This window comes from Schistocerca gregaria, chromosome 3 (assembly GCF_023897955.1).
Source record: "Schistocerca gregaria isolate iqSchGreg1 chromosome 3, iqSchGreg1.2, whole genome shotgun sequence".
NCBI classification, from domain to species: domain Eukaryota; kingdom Metazoa; phylum Arthropoda; class Insecta; order Orthoptera; family Acrididae; genus Schistocerca; species Schistocerca gregaria.
Window position 1 is genome coordinate 147,765,695 of NC_064922.1, and position 23,261 is coordinate 147,788,955.

Sequence of the window (23,261 nt, forward strand, 5' to 3'; positions counted from 1 at the left end):
GAAGCTCACGAAATCAACCTTGTAAACCATGTGGAGTTGAACTACTGGAAACATTAAATAATGCATATGGTGTAAACAATATGAAAAATCAATTTTTTGGAGTAGGCGGCTCTCCATCCAATCTAGACAACGATAACTGTAGGAAACCCAGAAGTATCAGTATAAGATTGAAAGGAATACCTGCAACAGGCGAGAGTATTAAAATCCTAATTATGAACTGGAGAAGCATTTGCAGCAAAGTGCCAGAGTTTAAAGCATTTGAGAAAAGCAGCGTGGCTCGCATAATACTAGGTACACAATGCTGGTTGACAATGAAATTGACAGGAGTGAGATTTTTAGGGAAAATGTAATTGTCTATCGAAAGAATAGGGAAATGGGAGTGTTGTATTTGTCGCAGTAGACAAGAAACTCAAATTCACCAAGATTTGAAGCTGCATGTGAGATTTTTTGGGCAAGACTCAGTATCAGCGATGGCCATTAAATGATAACTGGATTCTTCTATCGTCCACCAGACTCATCTCTTGATGCAACCAAAAACTTTGGAGAAAAACTCCTTCCACGTGTATGTAAGTTTAACAATCATACTGTAATCATTGGTGGAGAATTTAATCATCCAACAATCAGTTTGTAAAATCACAGTTTTGTTAGAGGTGGGCGTTTTAAGACATCCTGTGAAGCTTTACTAAATACATTCCCTGTGAACTACCTAGAACAGATAGTTAGGAACCCCACTCATGTTGGAAATATATTGGATCAAATGGCAACAAATAGACCTAAATTCTTTGAGGATATCCATGTCAAAACTGGTATCAGTGACTATGACACAGTTGTGGCAACAATGATTACCAAAGTGTAAAGGAGAACTTAAACAAGCAAAAAAATGTATAGTAAACTAGATAAAAAAACAGTATTGTCATATCTCAATGAGGACCTTGAAACCTTCAGCACAGGCCAGAAGCATGTAGAGGAGCTCTGGCTCAAGTTTAAACGAATAGTTGACCATGCACTAGATAGGTATGTACCCAGTAGAACAGTTCACAATGGGAGGGAACCTCCATGGTATACTGTCACTGTAAAGATACTTCTAAAGAAACAGAATTTACTACATAACAGATGTAAAACAAAGCTAAGTGCTATGGACAGAGAGATGCTGAATGAAATGCATTTGGCTGTCAAGAGAGGAATGCATGATGCCTTCAATGACTACTGTAGCAGAATATTGTCAAATGATCTTTCACAAAACCCAAAGAAATTCTCGTCATATCTAAAGACTGTTAGTGAAACCAGCGTCCCAAAGCAAAGGCTGAAATGCCAACCATCATGGATTTTGGAAACCCCTGTGAAACCCAGCTTGCACTTTTCTCACATAACATGCTGAATGTTTTGGATCAAGGCAACCAGGTAGATGCAATACTTTAATTTCCGAAAAGCATTTGACTCAGTACCACACGTATGCTAACTGTCAAACGTATGATCATATGGGGTATCAAGTAAAACTTGTGACTGGAGTGAAACTTTTTGGTAGAGAGCAAACAGCATGCTATCCGGGATGGAGAGTCATCATCACTTTGAGTGTGCTCCAGGAACTGTGTTGGGACCCTTGCTGTTCAGGTTGTATATTAATGACCTTGCAGACAATATTAATAGTAAAATCAGGCTTTTTGCACATGATGCAGTTATCTACAATGAAGTACTATCTGAAAGAAGCTGCATAAATATTCAGTCAGATCTTGATAAAATTTTTACATGATGCAGAGATTGGCAACTTCCTCTAAATGTTCAGAAATGTGAAATTGTGCACTACACAAAACAAAAAAACATAGTATCTTATGCCCATAATAGCAATGACTCACTGTTAGAATCGGCCAACTCGTACAAATGCGCAGGTATAATACATTGTAGGAATATGAAATGGAATATTCCCATAGGTTCAGTTGTGGCTAAAGCAGTTGTTAGACTTCGGTTTACTGTAGAATAATGGGGAAGTGCAATCAGTCTACAAAAAAGTTTGCTTACATATCACTCGTATGGGTGTCTGGAATATAGCTCATGTGTGTGGGGCTCTTACCAGATCTGATTAACAGTGGATATTGAACAAATACAGAGAAGGCCCGCATGAATGGCCACAGGACTGTTTAACCCATGGGAGTGTGTCACAGAGATACTGAAGCAACTGAACTGAAAGACTCTTGAGGATAGACATAAACTATTCCGAGAATGTTTGTTAACAAAGTTTCAAGCACGATATTTAAATGATTACTCTAGAAATATACTACAATCCACTATGTACTACAATCCACCATTCTTCCCATGCTCCATATGTGAATGGAACAGGAAGAAACCACAATAACTGGTACAAAAGGATGTTGCAGAGTATATATGTAGTTGTAGATTTTGATGTAACATTATACTATAATTTACTTTGCTTCATCATCATCTTCGTTTCCCTTCTACCCAACATCTTGGCCAGGTTGGGCTAGCAATGGTACTTTACTCGGTTATTTCACCATTCTTCTTCCACAATTTGGTTCCATGGCAGTTTCTCCTTCTTAAATTCATCCGTATTGTATCAATCTGTCTTGTTCTTGGTCTTCCTCTTGGCCTCTTGTCTGCGGTCTTGAATTCCATCATTTTTCTTGGTATTCTTCCCTCTTCCAACCTCTTCACATGCCAAAACCATTTTAATCTATTCTTTTCAATTTTTTCAGTCAGCTTCTCCACTCCAATTTCCTTCCTAACATCTTCATTTTTCACTCTGTCTCTTCTCGTCTTCCCTAGCATAATTCTCAGAAACTTCATTTCACTGGATTGTATCCTACTCTTCTCTCTTCTCGTCATAGTCCAAGTCTCTGAGCTGTAAATTAGTATGAGTGTGAAGTAAGTCTTGTATAGCACCAGCTTGCACCTTCCCCACACCAAGCCCCTCGCACACTGGTAAAATGTACTATTCTGTTGTATTCTTTCGCTTATTTCTGTCTCCAAACGAATATTCTCCATTAATACACTTCCCAAATATTTAAAGTTGTCCCACTATTTCAATATCGCATCCCTTAATATGAATTTGTCCCTTGCCCTCTCTAACCCCTCTGGTTACCACCATGCTCCTGCTTTTCTCCGCATTAAATTTCATTTCATATTTCTTGACCTCACCATTTAGGATGTCTATTTGTTTTTGTACCTCCTTCCTGCTTGTTCCCCACACCACAATATCATCTGCAAATAGTAACAGCTTCGTCTCCCTTCCTCTATGGGTTTCTTTCGTCTCTTTGACTATTTCATCCATCACCATTATAAATAGTAGTGGTGATATCACACTTCCTTGTCATAGTCCCGTAACATTCTTAATCCATTCAGTTCTTCCAAATGGTGTCTGCATACAAATACAGCTTTTTCGTTCATTGCCTGGATGACTTTGAGTGTTTGCTTTTCAACTCCCTTTCTCTACAAGGTTGCCCATACCTTTTCCCTGATAAAACTGTCATATGCTTTCCCGAACTCCCAACGTGTATCCATCAACTGTTACAAACTAAAGATGGGGTCCACTGTTGATCTACCATGTCGAAAGCCATACTGCTCACTCTTCTTTCCAGCATCCTCTCCATTATTTTTGCTACTTGGGATATGAGTGTGATCCTTTGATAATTATCACATACTTTCCTGTCACCCTTCTTGAAAACTGGGTTTATTATTCTCTTTCCCCATTCTTCAGGTACACATTTTTGTATTCAAATGCATAGAATGAGCCTATATAGCCACTGTAGCCCAACTGGTCCAGCTGTCTTTATCATCTCCACAATTATTTCATCTATCCCAGATGCCTTTCCTGTTTTTATTCTTCTCAGAGCTAGTTCCACTTTCAACATCGTTATATCGTCCTCTTCTTCCAGACCCATGCCCAGCTGCTTTACTTCTATTCCCTTTCCATTGTCGTTCTTCACATTTAGTAATTTATCAAAGTACTCTTTCCATCTTTTGCCTACCTCCTCCAGTTGCATTAATAGCTATCCGCTTTCACCATTCACTATCTTTTTGTATGTTTTTTTCCTTCCTCATACTCTTTGTAATTCCATGCATCATCTTCTTACCACTAGTAACATCTTTTTCCAACTCTCAGGTGAATTTCTCCCAGCTTTTCCTCTTTTCTTCTGCTACCATTTTCTTACACTTGTTTTTACTATTCTGGTATTTCCTTTTACTTTCAGCTGTTCGGTCTCTGTTCCATTCATGCCAGGCTTTCTTCTTTCCTTTAAGTGCCTCCTTCACCCTCTCATTCCACTACGGTGTCTCCTTTTCCTTTATCGTTCTGGACCAGACACTCTGCCACAGGTCTTCTCAGCAGAGCTTACAAATGCTTCTTTGAACTTACTCCATTCCTCTTCAACTTTGCTATACTCGGTGTTAGGGATTTTATTTTTAAGTAACACTTTTCTTGTATCATGCCATCCTTTAGTTTCTACACGTTTTTTTTTCCAACCCCTTTCTTCCTTTATGTCTTTCAGTTCATCAAATCTCATCTTTGCTACACCACTCGATGGTCTCCATCAAAAGTCTCTCTTGGGAGTGCAGTTACATCCATCAACTGTGTCCTATTTTTCTTTTCTACCAGAAGATAATCGTTGACTGTCTTCATCTGTCTATCACATCATCTGTATCTCATTATCTTTTGGCTATTCTTTTTACAGAACCATGTGTTGCCCACAATCAGCCTGTTTCTTTCATAGAAATCAACCAGTTTCTCTCCTTCCTCATTTTTCCTGCCATATCCATATGGGCCAATTATCTCCTCCTTCCCTAGCCTTTTTTTGCCTACCTGCCAATTTAGGTCACCCATTACTATTGCTTCCACATCTGTAATTATACTCTTTAATTCTTTAATTCTTTATTTCCTGTTTGTGGTGCATATACCTGGATGAAGTCCTTCACTACATTCCTTGTCCTCAGCCGAATCCTCATCACCCTATCACTTGTGTATTCCACTGCTTCCACATATATACTGGCTTCTGGTCTGCCACTCCAGTAGAGTGTGTAGCCTTTCCTCATTTTCCTTCTTCCTCTTCCCTTCCATCTAACTTCATTAAGTCCCATCAATTATCAGTTCTATTTTCTCCTTTTCCATGAACTCTGTCAACTCTTCCTCCTTCACAGTAAGGGTCATCTCATTTATGATACCCATCATCGTTGTGTTGGTGCCGAGTAGCCCACTTCTCACAGTTCCCCCAGCACCCCAAGAACTGCGTGTCGCCTGCAGGGAGGCTGGTTTTTCTGAGGCTGGTTTTGAAGTACCATTTCATATATAGGCTATTATTACGATGGGGTCGCCACTCCCAAAGGCATTTTAGAGCCGCTGTCTGACATGGAGAACAGACGCTGTTTGTAGCCGCCCCTTTGAAATACAGACGCTACAGGAAGTAAGATACGAAGACTGTTCTTCCGCTTTTCTACCGTTAGGACTTGTAAAATCCTCTTCCACTTTCCAACCGTTGTCTGTCTTCACCTGTTACCCTGGTGAGGGGCCCTTACAGGTTACTATCATCTGGAGCCTGATGTACCCAGGTTTTTTTTTTAACGGGGTTGTTACTCTTCCCCCTCCTCCTTCCTCACCACTTGCAAGATGAGGCCCCGGGCTTGGGACCAGCACTGGCGGAGTTAATTGTATTGGTCAAATAGTCTTACTTAAAAGCTAGCAATGTAGTACGTCAGTTTATAACATTATTATTATGTATTTGCTTTATCTGTGTTGATTATGTGGTCACAGTGACTATTACCTGGACCATATAAGTAAATTAATTTCGCTTTGGCTTCGGAAGTCTGTCTAGGCGGATGCTGGCGCTAGACATTATGTTATAATAGGTAGATGTCTGGCGCCACTTAGTTGGCGTATCGAATCAGAGATGCCAATAATGTGTGGATTTTAGCAGTGATTGTGTTCCGTGTTGTGTGGGTGTTAGCTGACATTTCACCTGTATCAACAGAATTCACGGATCGCTTAAATTCTGTTGTCAACAACTTTGTCATGGTTATGGACGTCGTCACGTCGTGGGTTATTGTACGGCGTTACGATCAAGATAACAAATGTCCACAAGGAACAGATGGCTTCAATTCACCACCCATCCCTATACATTTAAAACATGACTCAAATTTTATGGAAATTAAAACAGAAATAAAAAACTGCTTAGGGCTCCCACAAGATGGTTTTGAAGTGATTAAACTAAGGAATAAAGACGGCACGCTAATAACATTGTCAACTTTACTGCAAGGGAACTCTGCATCAAATCCGTACTACTTGGATATTGCTCGCATTCATCAAAATACCCCAGCTTCCCCGCGAGTGGCATTCTCTCCTACGTATATTGAAACAGTGAAAAATAAGCTCGACAGTCTGGAGAAGCGTGTGTCCTGTGTCGAATCGTTAGTTCCAGAACTCCGCACACATCGCATGGCAACAATAGATCGTACTATGCAACAACTGTCGTCGAAAGTTAATTTCCTAGATAAAAGATTGGAAGAGCTCGCGCCCATGGAATGGAAAGCTCATTTTCCGCACACTTGAAGTGTTTAATTATGTGTTTGGTTTACACTTAACGGTAGGAAGCTTTGTGTGTGTGTGTGTGGCTCTTTTTTTTTTCACTAAGCTGCATTTCTCGTGACACATCAGTTTGTATATTGATGCTAGATAGCATAGCTTAACATAACTAATTTGTATGCTGTTACATATATTTAAGTATATCATTGTAGCTATATGGACACCGAAGTGATGTGTCAGTTACCGTGTGTCACTTACTGCAGCAGGATGTTGTCGCTTGTGCTGAATGATACTAATCTGTACATTGAGAGCTCATCATGTTTCTTGAATAATGGAATTACATAAGTGTTTCAGCATTAATCAAGTACGCCTTTAACCTAGACAACATTTGTAATTGTTACCTAATAATAAAGATTTTTTAACACATTAAATTTTTAGTTTAACACAAGTACCGGTACCTGGCATTCTTTAGAACCAAAACTGGTGTACACTGGTTATCTCACCTTCGAACCCGTCACCAGTTTCGTATTATTATTATTTCAGAGTCTGATAAATTACTTACATTGTTAATATGATAAATTATTTGGTGTTTGACAGCCCTCAGCAATAGTCTTATTTCCTCCACTGCAAATGTGTTTAATAAGTTACTGAAAAAATAATTTTGTATTTTTTTCCAATGCAAATGCTTATTATGAGTTCTGAATGGATGCTAATTAATATTTCCAAGTTGCTGTCAGTGATAGATGTGTCATAATATATTAGCATGGTAATAGATGTTTTGGGATATTACTGTAATGCCATACATAGAGGTCAAAGGGTGTACAATGGATGAGGCTACATATTTGAAGTTTCTATGCATCCAGATGCAAAATAAATTGAGGTGGCACTAGCACATGTATAATATCCAGCACATGGATAATATTCATCATTTCCCACCTTACATAAAGCGAGAAATTGGGAGTCCCTACAAATTAGAAAGAAAACTAAATACATTCATCATTAGCTATTCTATCTACTACTTATTTGAATATGTAGCTTGTAGGACTGAAAACATTCAGTCAGGTAACAATATGGCATGTTTGGTATTAGAGAGCAGCAGCAGATAAAGAATGGCTGCCTTGTATAACTAAGCAGGCAGCAACCTTTATTTTTTTTTTAAAAAAAAAAAAAAAACTGATTTCCTGGATTAAATTCAGCATGCCTAAGAATAATAGTGTTCAGTAGTGCAGTGATAGTTTTGTGTGACTGCTGAATACAAATGAAGTTTCTACAATTTCCCTGTCTTTCATTTTTGTATATCTCGACGTGTTCCATGTTGTGAATGGTTCCTTTCATGGTGGAAATGTAGTGAATTACACTTACATGCCAATAGATATGCTCCATAATGGTATTTGTGGCTAACAAAAGTGAATTTAGGTGAATTCTGAAATTTACAACCACAGTACTGGAAGTGAAAATAATTTTTATATAAACCATGCCTCCCTATCATAGAAACCGGACTGGAGTTTCATTTTTTGGTGCAAAAATCAATAAAAGGTTGCCAGTAGACATCAAGCAGGAAATTAAAACTCTCCAGGCATTCAGAAAGAAAATAGGCGTAAAAGAATACTACATAAGCCACTCCTACAGTTTACCAGAATTTGTGGACAGTACAATGTAAGCTCCACATAGCTCTACACTTCGTTTAAACTGATCTGGACTTCATCAGTACATAGTCACTATTAAACTGTGCAATGTAAATGCTTTGTGTGAAGTACTAAATAAAAGAACAGCTGATTAGTGATTAGTTCAACAGAAAGAGCAGGGGCTTGTCTCAAATAGGGTGCTCTTACTTGTAATATACATATAGCAGCAACCACCTCCCCCTCCCCAATTCTTTAAGGAGTCAACCTCCCGTGTACAAAATGTCATATCCCTCGAACTACGTGTTGTTCAGCAATATAATTTTACATGTACATTCGGTGGTATAAGTGGATACTTACTGTGAATTCATCATTTTGTGAGGGGAGGGGGGGGGGATGTCAGTGGTTAGAAGTTCTGTGAAAGTTTGAAATTATGTATTGTTGTTAGAAGTCACCAAGTGCTCTCATTCTCAAATATAGGATGAATATAGTTCGAGTAAATTGTGTACCATGAGGTGTAGTGAGGGATCTACCGTGATTGGTTCTTTTAATCCTCACTGCAGCGTATTTTAAGAGATGTATTACCAGTTCTTAATAGGATCACAGAAATTATGAAGTGTATTTTGCTCTTTTACAGTGCCATCTAAAAAGGAATACCCACATAATACATTAAGTATACTCATCACAATGACTTTTCATTAACATGTTTGCAGTAAACCAAGAAATAACTAGAGGCAGTAGTTATTTCGTTGTAGGTATGCTGAAGATTCTTGTACTCCATGTAGCTTGCAATGCTATTTTATTTCACAAATTCATTCCCTGATGCTATGCAACTGTCTCATTGTTCCATGATCTGCCCAGTTGCTGCTGCTGGACATCATTTCACATTATATTATTCTATTACATTCTTATTTCCTTTTCTTCATATGATTACAGAGAAAAATGGCAGGTGCAATGCAAACTGTTTTCAAGAGTGGTCTTTAACATTTTTTCCCACCAATGCACCAATATTTGTTGTTGTTGTTGTGGTCTTCAGTCTTGAGACTGGTTTGATGCAGCTCTCCATGCTACTCTATCCTGTGCAAGTTACTTCATCTCCCAGTACCTACTGCAACCTACATCCTTCTGAATCTGCTTAGTGTAGTGATCTCTTGTTCTCCGTCTATGATTTTTACCCTCCACGCTGCCCTCCAATAAGAAATTGGTGATCCCTTGATGCCTCAGAACATGTCCTACCAACCGATCCCTTCTTCTGGTCAAGTTGTGCCACAAACTTCTCTTCTCCCGAATCCGATTCAATACTTCCTCATTAGTTATGTGAACTACCCATCTAATCTTCAGCATTCTTCTGTAGCACCACATTTCGAAAGCTTCTATTCTCTTCTTGTCCAAACTATTTATCGTCCATGATTCACTTCCATACATGGCTACACTCCATACAAATACTTTCAGAAATGACTTCCTGACACTTAAATCTATACTCGATGTTAACAAATTTCTCTTCTTCAGAAACGCGTTCCTTCCCATTGCCAGTCTACATTTTATATCCTCTCTACTTCGACCATCATCAGTTATTTTGCTCCCCAAATAGCAAAACTCCCTTACTACTTTAAGTGTCTCACTTCCTAATCTAATTCCCTCAGCATCACCCGACTTAATTCGACTACATTCCATTATCCTCATTTTGCTTTTGTTGATGATCATCTTATATCCTCCTTTCAAGACATTATCCATTCCGTTCAACTGCTCTTCCAAGTGCTTTGCTGTCTCTGACAGAATTACGATGTCATCGGCGAACCTCAAAGTTTTTATTTCTTCTCCATGGATTTTAATACCTACTCCGAATTTTTCTTTTGTTTCCTTCACTGCTTGCTCCATATACAGATTGAACAACATCGGGGAGAGACTACAGCCTTGTCTCACTCCCTTCCCAACCACTGCTTCCCTTTCATGTCCCTCGACTCTTATAACTGCCATCTGGTTTCTGTACAAATTGTAAAGAGCCTTTCGCTCCCTGTATTTTACCCCTGCCACCTTCACTGTATTTTACCCCTGCCACCTTCAGAAATTGAAAGAGACTATTCCAGTCAATATTGTCAAAAGCTTTCTCTAAGTCTACAAATGCTAGAAACGTAGGTTTGCCCTTTCTTAATCTAGCTTCTAAGATAAGTCGTAAGGTCAGTATTGCCTCACGTGTTCCAACATTTCTACGGAATCCAAATTGATCTTCCCCGAGGTTGGCTTCTACTAGTTTTTCCATTCGTCTGTAAAGAATTCGTGTTAGTATTTTGCAGCTGTGAATTATTAAACTGATAGTTCCTACTTGATCCTCTGCTGCCTTCACTATTTCATTCCTCAGAGCTACCCATTCTTCTTCTACTTTACTTCTTTCCCCCATTCCTGTCAATTGTTCCCTTATGCTGTCCCTGAAACTCTGTATAACCTCTGGCTCCTTCAGTTTATCCAGGTCCCATCTCCTTAAATTCCCACCTTTTTGCAGTTTCTTCAGTTTGAATCTACAGTTCATAACTAATAGATTGTGGTAAGAGTCCACATCTGCCCCTGGAAATGTCTTACAATTTAAAACCTGGTTCCTAAATCTCTGTCTTACCATTATATAATCTATCTGAAACCTTCTAGTATGTCCAGGGTTCTTCCACGTATACAACCTTCTTTCATGATTCTTTAACCAAGTGTTAGCTATGATTACCTTATGCTCTACTGTCGAATTTCAGTCACCCACGACTATTAAATTTTCATCAATTTCTTTATCATATGCAGAGCTAGTTGGCATATAAACTTGTACTACTGTAGTAGACGAGGGCTTTGTGTGTATCTTGGCCACAATAATGTGTTGACTATGCAGTTTGTAGTAGCTTACCCACACTCCTATTTTTTATTCATTATTAAATCTACTCCTGCATTACCCTATTTGATTTTGTATTTATAACCCCGTATTCACCTGACCAAAAGTCTTGTTGCTCCTACCACCGAACTTCACTAATTCCCACTATATCTAACTTTAACCTATCCATTTCCCTTTTTAAATTTTCTAACCTACCTGCCCAATTAAGGGATTTGACATTCCATGCTCCAATTCTTAGAACGCCAGTTTTCTTTCTCCTGATAACGATGTCCTCCCGAGTAGTCCCCGCCCGGAGATCCGAATGGGGGACTATTTTACCTCCGGAATATTTTACCCAAGAGGACGCCATCATCAGTTAATCATAAAGTAAAGCTGCATGCCCTCGGGGAAAATTACGACTGTAATTTCCCCTTGCTTTCAGCCGTTCGCACGTAACTTTGTATGTATGTATGTTTAAATACTGTGAAGTTTTAGTTTTCATTTAGGCCTTCCGAGGAACTGATCTACTAGTTGGGAACTGAACAGTGGAAATTGAGGTAAATATGGACAAGGGGGGGGGGGGGGGGGGGAATGTCTTGTCACCTGACAGCTGTAGATTTACAGACAAAAAATGTGTGGAGAGAACAGAGCTTCCTTTCAAAGGCTGGACTGGAAAGTCATCTGTGATGTGAGGAAAAGGGAGCTATAATAAGCAAGGAATATGGAAATTACTAATAATCCTCTAAACTTCCCTCTCCTCTTATCAATAAATGAATCTAAATTCCAAAAAATAATGTGTCAGTTTTATGTTATTTGCATCTTTATATGTCTATGGCTCCATTTAAGAATTGTTCTGTCTCGTGATAAGATACTAATGAGACACTGAACTAGTTGTAATACCCCTTTCTCATCAGCAAACGGGAAAATTCTGTTTTATATGTGACTAATATCAAACATCATATTGATCATCTGAGGGTCAGACAGGTTGAGAATGAAAACACACAAGATCTCATCACATTAGATTATGATAGGATAACTCAGGCCATATGTACTGGACATGTCAGTGTCCTGTTACCAAAGTTTTGTAGATATTGACTTTGTGAGGCATTGTGAGTACTTTGAGCCATAGTATGCAGAGTCAACTGCAATGGTCAACACTATGTATTGTGAGGGCTGCTGCTCAATACATTGAGGGCTGGATGCTAACATCTATATCTACTTGCTATAGAGTGCAAAACCCGCCATCCCCTTTGAATACATCTGCCAAGTGCACAAGACAATGCAAAAATTAGGAAGGCCACAAGAAGACCACACTGAGCTATCAAAGCATGGGAAATGATTACTCAGGCTGTAGTTAGAGCCTCTGGTCATACCCTTGAAAGGGGATTACTTATGTGAGATGAAATGGAACTCCTGTCATGCCTACCACCATCAAAAGCAAACTTTGTTGACTTTTTCATCTGATAAGGTTTCCTACAGTCGGTGTTGTTATGCTGATGACCAGTAATACTTTGCAGTCAAATATACAACTTGCAACTTGTTACAAATTCTACACAGTATTGTAGATGCTTCACTATTAACTTCATGTTAAGGGCAGAGGTCTTGAGTTGATTACCATGTAAGTAGGGGTCTGTATACATTGTAGTTCTTTCCTAATTATAACAGCATTATGGATGTTGGCTGGGAACAGTACAATTATAGTACATAACTGAACAGAGAATGTTTGGGTTCACCAATTTATAATATGGAAAGAGATAAAGTTGTCCACTTCGTACATTCAGCAGAAATGACACAAGACCAGTGTTGTGAAGATACTACTTGAGGCATTCATTACTGAAGCTGTGTTCAATTGTCGTTCTGAGGGTCTTCAAACCTTGACAGTTGACATACCAGTGACATGTTGGTGGTGAAGGGTGTAGTTATGCATGTGGTCTTTCTGTAGTCATGCATGCATGCTGCCATTATTTGTTCCACCCTTTCTAGGCTTAAGATCTAATTCATAGTCAGAAATCAGGAGCTAGGATTCCACAATAACTAATTTCTGCAACAATGTTTACTTCCTTAGCCAAAACATTTTCCATTTATGCTCGAATGTGCTTTTATCTGAAAAATACCAAGCTACTGTTGATAGTAAGGAATAATATTATCAGCTTCTGTGTGCCATATGAAACTGAGTGGTTCCTACTTGACCTAGATAAATGATTCAGTATAGTAAATGCCGACCTGGAATCTAATAATATGGTATTTAGTTCCTTGACTTGTTAGTAAATTTGTTGGAGACCATATAGTGGTTTGTCAACACTGCTGTTATAGTAATTATGTCAAATAAAAACATAAATGTTTCTTTGCTTTTGGCAATAGAATCCCAATAAACACTTTGGCACCCTTATACCCATAGCAAGGCATCAATACACGTTTGTGAACTGTTCCATTTGGAAAAGTAGTTAAATATGATACTCTGGGTGTGTCTGATGTTAAAAATAAGGTGCTATGATACTTCTGGTAAAATATGGTGCAGCAGTAGTCGTATCAAAGTAGTACGACCTCTGGGTAGAAACATATCTACATACGTACTGAATGAGCTGCTGTGTGGTGTGTCATGGAGAGTGCATAGTGTATCAATTTCATTCCCCCCATTCAATTTCACCCCTCCCCCGCCCCCCCCCCCCCCCACATGAACCATGGACCTTGCCGTTGGTGGGGAGGCTTGCGTGCCTCAGCGATATAGATGGCCGTACCTTAGGTGCAACCACAACGGAGGGGTATCTGTTGAGAGGCCAGACAAACGTGTGGTTCCTGAAGAGGGGCAGCAGCCTTTTCAGTAGTTGCATTGGCAACAGTCTGACTGATTGACTGATCTGGCCTTGTAACAATAACCAAAACGGCCTTGCTGTGCTGGTACTGCAAACGGCTGAAAGCAAGAGGAAACTACAGCCGTAATTTTTCCCGAGGGCATGCAGCTTTACTGTATGATTAAATGATGATGGCGTCCTCTTGGGTAAAATAGTCCCCCATTCAGATCTCCGGGCGGGGACTACTCAAGAGGATGTCATTATCAGGAGAAAGAAAACTGGCGTTCTACGGATTGGAGCGTGGAATGTCAGATCCCTTAATCGGGCAGGTAGGTTAGAAAATTTAAAAAGGGAAATGGATAGGTTAAAGTTAGATATAGTGGGAATTAGTGAAGTTCGGTGGCAGGAGGAACAAGACTTCTGGTCAGGTGACTACAGGGTTATAAACACAAAATCAAATAGGGGTAATGCAGGAATAGGTTTAATAATGAATAGGAAAATAGGAGTGGAGGTAAGCTACTGCAAACAGCATAGTGAACGCATTATTGTGGCCAAGATAGATACGAAGCCCACACCTACTACAGTAGTACAAGTTTATATGCCAACTAGCTCTGCAGATGAAGAAGAAATTGAAGAAATGTACGATGAAGTAAAAGAAATTATTCAGATAGCGAAGGGAGACGAAAATTTAATAGTCATGGGTGACTGGAATTCGAGTATAGGAAAAGGGAGAGAAGTAAACATAGTAGGTGAATATGGATTGGGGCTAAGAAATGAAAGAGGAAGCCGCTTAGTAGAATTTTGCACAGAGCACAACTTAATCATAGCTAACACTTGGTTTAAGAATCATGAAAGAAGGTTGTATACATGGAAGAACCCTGGAGATACTAAAAGGTATCAGATAGATTATATAATGGTAAGACACAGATTTAGGAACCAGGTTTTAAGTTGTAAGACATTTCCAGGGGCAGATGTGGACTCTGACCACAATCTATTGGTTATGACCTGTAGATTAAAACTTAAGAAACTGCAAAAATGTGGGAAATTAAGGAGATGGGACCTGGATAAACTGAACGAACCAGAGGTTGTTCAGAGTTTCAGGGAGAGCATAAGGGAACAATTGACAGGAATAGGGGAAAGAAATACAGTAGAAGAAGAATGGGTAGCTATGAGGAATGAAGACGTGAAGGCAGCAGAGGATAAAGTAGGTAAAAAGACGAGGGCTCCTAGAAATCCTTGGGTAGCAGAAGAAATATTGAATTTAATTGATGAAAGGAGAAAATATAAAAATGCAGTAAATGAAGCAGGCAAAAAGGAATACAAACGTCTCAAAAATGAGATCGACAGGAAGTGCAAAATGGCTAAGCAGGGATGGCTAGAGGACAAATGTAAGGCTGTAGAAGCTTATCTCTCTAGGGGTAAGATAGATACTGCCTACAGGAAAATTAAAGAGACCTTTGGAGAGAAGAGAACCACGTGTATGAATATCAAGAGCTCAGATGGCAACCCAGTTCTAAGCAAAGAAGGGAATGCAGAAAGGTGGAAGGAGTATATAGAAGGTTTATACAAGGGTGATGTACTTGAGGACAATATTATGGAAATGGAAGAGGATGTAGATGAAGACGAAATGGGAGATATGATACTGCGTGAAGAGTTTGACAGAGCACTGAAAGACCTGAGCCGAAACAAGGCCCCTTGAGTAGACAACATTCCATTAGAACTACTGACGGCCTTGGGAGAGCCAGTCATGACAAAACTCTACCAGCTGGTGAGCAAGATGTATGAGACAGGCGAAATACCCTCAGACTTCAAGAAGAATATAATAATTCCAATCCCAAAGAAAGCAGGTGCTGACAGATGTGAAAATTACCGAACTATCAGTTTAATAAGTCACAGCTGCAAAATACTAACGCGAATTCTTTACAGACGAATGGAAAAACTGGTAGATGCAGACCTCGGGGAGGATCAGTTTGGATTCCGTAGAAATGTTGGAACACGTGAGGCAATACTGACCTTACGACTTATCTTAGAAGCTAGATTAAGAAAGGGGAAACCTACGTTTCTAGCATTTGTTGACTTAGAGAAAGCTTTTGACAATGTTGACTGGAGTACTCTTGTTCAAATTCTAAAGGTGGCAGGGGTCAAATACAGGGAGCAAAAGGCTATTTACAATTTGTACAGAAATCAGATGGCGGTCATAAGAGTCGAGGGGCTTGAAAGGGAAGCAGTGGTTGGGAAAGGAGTGAGACAGGGTTGTAGCCTGTCCCCGATGTTATTCAATCTGTATATTGAGCAAGCAGTAAAGGAAACAGAAGAAAAATTTGGAGTAGGTATTAAAATTCATGGAGAAGAAGTAAAAACCTTGAGGTTCGCCGATGACATTGTAATTCTGTCAGAGACGGCAAAGGACTTGAAAGAGCAGTTGAACGGAATGGACAGTGTCTTGAAAGGAGGATATAAGATGAACATCAACAAAAGCAAAATGAGGATAATGGAATGTAGTCAAATTAAATCGGGTGATGCTGAGGGAATTAGATTAGGAAATGAGACACTTAAAGTAGTACAGGAGTTTTGCTATTTAGGGAGTAAAATAACTGATGATGGTCGAAGTAGAGAGGATATAAAATGTAGACTGGCAATGGCATGGAAAGCGTTTCTGAAGAAGAGAAATTTGTTAACATCGAATATAGATTCATGTATCAGGAAGTCGTTTCTGAAAGTATTTGTTTGGAGTGTAGCCATGTATGGAAGTGAAACTTGGACGATAACTAGTTTGGACAAGAAGAGAATAGAAGCTTTTGAAATGTGGTGCTACAGAAGAATACTGAAGATAAGGTGGATAGATCACGTAACTAATGAGGTATTGAATAGGATTGGGGAGGAGAGAAGTTTGTGGCACAACTTGACTAGAAGAAGGGATCGGTTGGTAGGACATGTTTTGAGGCATCAAGGGATCACAAATTTAGCATTGGAGGGTAGCGTGGAGAGTAAAAATCATAGAGGGAGACCGAGAGATGAGTACACTAAGCAGATTCAGAAGGATGTAGGATGCAGTAGGTACTGGGTGATGAAGAAGCTTGCACAGGATAGAGTAGCATGGAGAGCTGCATCAAACCAGTCTCAGGACTGAAGACAACAACATCCTATTTCATCTACAGTTTGAATGTTTGTGGCCGGGGCAGGGGGGGGGGGGGGGAGGAGGAGGAGGAGGCTGTCGGTACCCTTTACGTGGCCCCACATTTCTCTAATTTTAACATAATCATCATTATGCAAGATATGTATTGTAGGCAGTAAAATATTGTGAACTAAAGTGGCCCTATCAGACTACATTGTGGCATCCTAACTGCTACCTTCACTTCTGACAATTCATCTTCAATAAAAAATGACATACTGAGTTCTGTTTACTACAAAGTGGTATGGAACCAAGTCAGGGGCTTTCTGGAACTCAAGAAACAGGGGATCAGTCTGAGTTCCAGTAATTTCTGCTTTCTGAATCTGAAATGAACAGAGCAAGATGTGCTTCCCATGATTAATGGTTGCAGAAACCATGTTGGTTCCACAGGCATCTTTCAGTCTCAAGAAAAGTCATTGTAGGTAAGCACAATATACATTCCATAATTCTGCAAGAAATTTACACGTCAGGTAGGTCCGTACTTCTGTAGTCAGTTCATTCATTCATTACTTCCATAGACTCATTCATAAGTTCCTAGATCCTGTAAAGGAGGACATGGCAGCTAAATGTAATGTATCAAAATAGAAAGAACTGATTCTTTGATAAAAGCTTCTGCATCCTCAGTTAAAACAGCAGAAAACAATCTTCTGTCAGGAGCTTAATACTTTGTTGATCACTTTGGTATTTTGTCATGGACAGAAAATCTGCTTGATGCTGTTCACTGGTGACATAGCAGGAGTTACTGAAAATGAACAGAATCTGAGTCAGATACTGAATGAAATGGAAGATGTGCAGTCTGATGGTTATAAACGGGCACAAACAGAAACCTAAGTTATTGGTAATAGTGTGTGCAGGAAGTGGACATGCTGGACAGCTAAATGTTAAATGCGGGAAATGACACCTGAAGGAATGGGTGAGTGTTGCTATCTCAGCAGTAGAATAGATAAGGATGCCCTATGCACAAAAGACATGGTAAGGCAGACTGCATGGCACTAATAGGAAACACGTATTAACTTCCAAAAATATAACACTCAGGTGAGAAAAATATTCATGAAAAGTTTTGTCCGAGACATAACTTGATGTGGGTATGGAACATGGAGGAAAATGAAATGATTAGGAGTCTCTGAAAGCTGGTGTTACAGGAGGTTGTTGAAGATCAGGTAGATTGATTAAGAATAAATGATCTCCTGAAATGAGTCAAAGAGGAAAAAAAAAAAAAAAAAATGTCTGCAACACAACATAATGAAATGAAGTGATAGGATAAAAACAGTAGTTTAAGGTACAGTAAATGGCAGCAATCACAGTGACAGGCCAATGCATGTGTACACAATGCAGAATATCAATGATGTGGTGTTCAACAGTTATGCTAAAGATAATTTGTAAAAGGAGTGGCCAATGAGATATGTTTTTAATTTTTCCTTTTCAGTTGTTAGGGATTCCAAATTATTTGCTGTATTGTTAGATGTTAAGCATGTTGAATAGTTTTCCACCTGTATACATAACTCCATCCTTAACCCTAGTCTGCACGAAAATAATTTTCTGTATTGTATTATGGTTCTGCCATCACAGTTCAGATGAAACTAATTTTTAATATTAACAGAAAACATGAAGTTGAATGTAAGGATTCCAAAACCCTGAAAGAGACGTCCGCAAGATGAGTGGTTATCTAAATAATGTTCTTACAGTTTACTTCTGACAAATAAAACTTAGCATACTTCCAATTTATGTACCCACATGATACAGGGGTTACCTTTTAGATGGCACTACTGAGATGTGATGTGGCAATAGTTTTAAAATTTGTCATTTGGTATTGTTAAAACAATGGCAGCTGAGAAATTAGCCAAGTGGATTGTTTGCAAAAGAAAAAGTCTTGTTACAAAAAACTGATTTTACCTGAAGGATTTCCTTGGATAGTTTTTAATAAGCCGTAGGTCAACAGCAATGTCATGAGCCTCTTCGTTTAGCTTTTGATAATCAGTTACCTTCAGAAGAGACTAACTGCAGTTGGTTTACACAGTTTCATCACAGTTGTGCTTATGTCACTGGTGGATTTTGACCAAAGCCTGTTGTTCCCAAAAACACTGCTGTGTGAAATATGCTTGAAAAGGACCGGCATGTGACTTACCAAGAGGCACTTTAAGAGTCTAAGTTTCCAGCACAGGTACAATTGCAGGGGAACAAGTCTAGATGAATGGCATCTGCACGGTCTACGAAGAAGATTTATTCGCAAGTGCAGCAGTCGAAAATTTCCCTTCTCTCGCTCAGACCTCTGAACTGACTTATGTAGCCAGTTATTAGACTTGCAACTTTACATGGGCCTTGAACTGGTGACAGGAATTTGTTTCACTAGAGCGTCACAAGAAATATAGCCAAATTCTTGATAATCTCAAGAAACATCTTGGTAAGAGTTGAACTGTCCTGATGTCTCTTGACTGGGTACACAAATTGATTGGTAAGTCACCAAGAGGTTAAGCCACGGATTGACTATTCATGGGTTACATGGTCTTAAACGCAGTTGTTACACAAGCTGAACAGTCACATGTGGAAATTGCATGTAGCAGTATGTTGTTTTAAATGGCTATATTTTTGGTTCATCTGCCACATGTGCTTAATACGAAAATCGTAATCTGTTTATGAAAAGAAAGAGACATAAATCTATACCCACTTTGAATTGGGTTCAGAAAAAAAAGCATTTTATTGTTTTCCACTGAATAAAACTGGATTTTCTTTTCCATTGAATTAGATTGTAATTACTCTTTGTTGTAAACTTTGCACTCAGAATCCTAAATGCTAAACCAGAAAAAAAGAAAATTAAATAGTAGTAGCAGTAATAATAATAATAATAATATGAAGATAAACAGAATAGATACTGCTATAGCGGTCAATAAGATCAAATAAAATAAATCGGAATACGATTTATTCAGCTTCTGATGAAAACAGACCTTATATGCACAGTAATTCCAGTGATATGTGCATGATACGTTGGTCTGTAACCATAATCCTGCATTTCATTGAAGGAATAGTTATCAACATGATATATTGAAGGCAAACATGTGCTGAGGCAAAATAAATTGTGTGTGGAGTGGCAATGAAGTACACCCTGTTACACATAGTATGGTGGCTTGCTGAGCATAGACATAAACGAAAACAATTTCATTTTTCATTAGGGCTGTGGTACTAAGAATACTTCCACAAATACAGCATGATTCCTGCCTAACAGCGAGCAACAGCTGAAGACACTCAGGTTTCCAGATATATGCTGAAAATTTGTGGAACATCTTAGAATCATACACTAACAGCATTCATATTGGAAAGAAAAGTCATATAGTGAATCTGCTTCCAAAATCTGAGGCACAATGTCATCAATGAAGACATGGGAACTGATAGAATCAAATAATAAACACTCATAAAGTGTATTTATGAAGAACAGACATGATATCTGTTTGCTATGGTATAATTTACACTATGTGAATTTGTCAAGTTTTATGTGCCTCCTTCTGTAAGTAGACATATTAATTTTTATTTTCAGCCTTTCCTGTATGTTAATAGTTTCATTGTAATTCATCTCCACACAACCTTCAGTATCCAGTAATTTCACCACACTCGTGAAACAATCAAAAGGCTTCACTCCCAATGCACATAGGCCTACATAAAAAAATAAATCAGACACATACTGTCCTTTCCTGACCCTATTCTGAACCATGACGCAAGAAGGAATTTTTCGCACTAAAAACAAATATTGCCAGAGGTGTAAGAAGTGATCGATGAAAATGTTAAGGATGGCTAGATGTCCAACAATGTCGGTAGAATAACACTTCATCTTTTTTCAACATATTCATTTTCCACCCAATTGCATTATGAGTAACAGCATAACCATTGTTACAATAAGAGTGTAAACAAGATTTTTGAATTGTTGTTGTGGTCTTCAGTCCTGAGACTGGTTTGATGCAGCTCTCCATGCTACTCTATCCTGCGCAAGCTTCTTCATCTCCCAGTACCTACTGCAACCTACATCCTTCTGAATCTGCTTAGTGTATTCATCTCTTGGTCTCCCTCTACGATTTTTACCCTCCAATACTAAATTGGTGATCCCTTGATGCCTCAGAACATGTCCTACCAACCGATCCCTTCTTCTAGTCAAGTTGTGCCACAAACTTCTATTCTCCCCAATCCTATTCAATACTTCCTCATTAGTTATGTGATCTACCCATCTAATCTTCAGCATTCTTCTGTAGCACCACATTTCGAAAGCTTCTATTCTCTTCTTGTCCAAACTATTTATCGTCCAAGTTTCACTTCCATACATGGCTACACTCCATACAAATACTTTCAGAAAAGACTTCCTGACACTTAAATCTATACTCGATGTTAACAAATTTCTCTTCGTCAGAAAGGCTTTCCTTGCCATTGCCATTATACATTTTACATCCTCTCTACTTGGACCATCATCAGTTATTTTGCTCCCCAAATAGCAAAACTCCTTTACTACTTTAAGTGTCTCATTTCCTAATCTAATACCCTCAACATCATCCGACTCAATTCGACTACATTCCATTATCCTCGTTTTGCCTTTGTCGGTGTTCATCTTATACCCTCCTTTCAAGACACTATCCATTCCGTTCAACTGCTCTTCCAAGTTCTAGACACATTAAGTTTAGTAATGATGTACACTTTCTTTCAAATATTCATCCACAGTATAAAAAGATCTCTCTGTCAGGTAATCTTTGAGAACTTGTTTAAATTTTGGCAGTTCTGTATGAACACATTTGATATGTAGTGGGAGAGCATTGAACAGCTTAATGCTGGAGTAGTAAACTCCTTTTTGTACCAGAGTGAGACGTTTCATTTTGACATGTAGATTGTTTTTGTTTCTGGTGTTATAGCCATGGAATTTACTGTTGTCTTGGTAGATAGAATAATTTTTGCACACAAAGGTCAGCAAGGAAAAAATATACTGTGAGGCAGTTGTTAAGATACCTATCTTTCGAAACAAGTGCCTGCAAGTGTGTCTTTGATGGACCCCACACATTATTCTGATTGCTTTTTTTTGGACGGTGAAAACTTTTTTTGCAAGTGGTTGGTTCCCCCAGAACATGATAGCATATGACATCAATGAGTGGAAGTAGGCAACCTTAATGGCGTCAACTTCAGCCACTGAAGAAATTACCCGTAACGCAAATGTTGCCGAGCTAAGTTTCTTACATAGATGTAGAATGTGAACTGACCAATCTATATAAGCACCCAGGAATTTTGTATCTTCAACTTTCTGTATTGGTTGATCTCTACATTTTATGTTAATTTCATTGAGATTACTTTGTGATGTATGGAACCTCATATAATGAGTTATTTGCATTGAGTGAGAGACCATTTGAGGAGAACCAATTTAAGATGTCATTAAAGACAGTATTTGTAGTTTGTTCAAGATTGTGATCTATCAAATCATCAATTAGAATTGTGGTATCATCAGCGAACAGGGTAAATTTGCTGTTTGTCTCAGAACAAAGAGGAAGATCATTGATGAAGATGAGGAACAGCAATGGGCCCAAAACGGAGCCTTGAGGCACCCCACATGTTATTGTGCCCCACTCAGACGAGGCAGGTTTTCCAGAAGAGCCATTTAGCATTACTGTCTGCTTCCGAACCTTCAGATACGATTGCAGCCACAAGCCAACAGTACCACCTAAACCATAGTATTCTGCCTTTTTCAAAAGAATTTGGTGGTTTACACAGTCAAAGGCTTTCGTAAGATCACAAAAAATACCCACTGGAGACATTTTTTTGTTAATGGCTTCCAAAACTTGGTTGCTGAAAGAGAATATTGCCTGTTCGGTACAAAGACCAGCACGAAAACCAAACTGATTTTTGCTTAAGATACTGTGGAAGTTGAGATGATCCACAATCCTCCCGTGTATGAGTTTCTCAAGAATTTTTGAGAAGGTAGTTAATAGGGATATTGGGCGATAGTTTGTTACATCGTTTTTATCACCTTTTTTTAAAGAGAGGAATCACTACAGCCAATTTTAGTCTGTCAGGGACAATCCCTTCTTGTAGGGATGTATTGTAAATGTTGCATAAGACGGGACTAACAAATTTATAACAGTGTTTTAGTATTGTACTAAAAATATTGTCCACACCAGCAGAATTTTTATTTTTTAATGATCTGATTACTCTTATGACTTCACTTACAGTAACTGGAGGTAAAGATAACTGTGGGATTCTGTTGCTAATAGCTTTCTGTAGGAGAGACAATGATTCTTCCATAGAACCATTACAGCCTGTCTTCTCTGCTGCTCTCAAAAAGTGGTTA

The 23,261-nt window shown here is 38.8% G+C and overlaps 1 protein-coding gene across 1 annotated transcript; it reads left to right on the forward strand.

Moving 5' to 3' along the window:
- Positions 1-5,866: 5,866 nt before the first annotated feature.
- LOC126354327 (uncharacterized) lies at positions 5,867-6,954 on the forward strand. The gene has a single exon (XM_050003888.1). It carries the CDS (start codon positions 6,014-6,016, stop codon positions 6,548-6,550), a length of 537 nt encoding a protein of 178 aa, XP_049859845.1. The 5' UTR covers positions 5,867-6,013; the 3' UTR covers positions 6,551-6,954.
- The last annotated feature ends 16,307 nt before the right edge of the window (positions 6,955-23,261 follow it).

Excerpts from the sequence above, each read along its gene's own strand:
- LOC126354327 (XM_050003888.1), top strand. The coding sequence starts at position 6,014 with ATGGTTATGGACGTCGTCACGTCGTGGGTTATTGTACGGCGTTACGAT.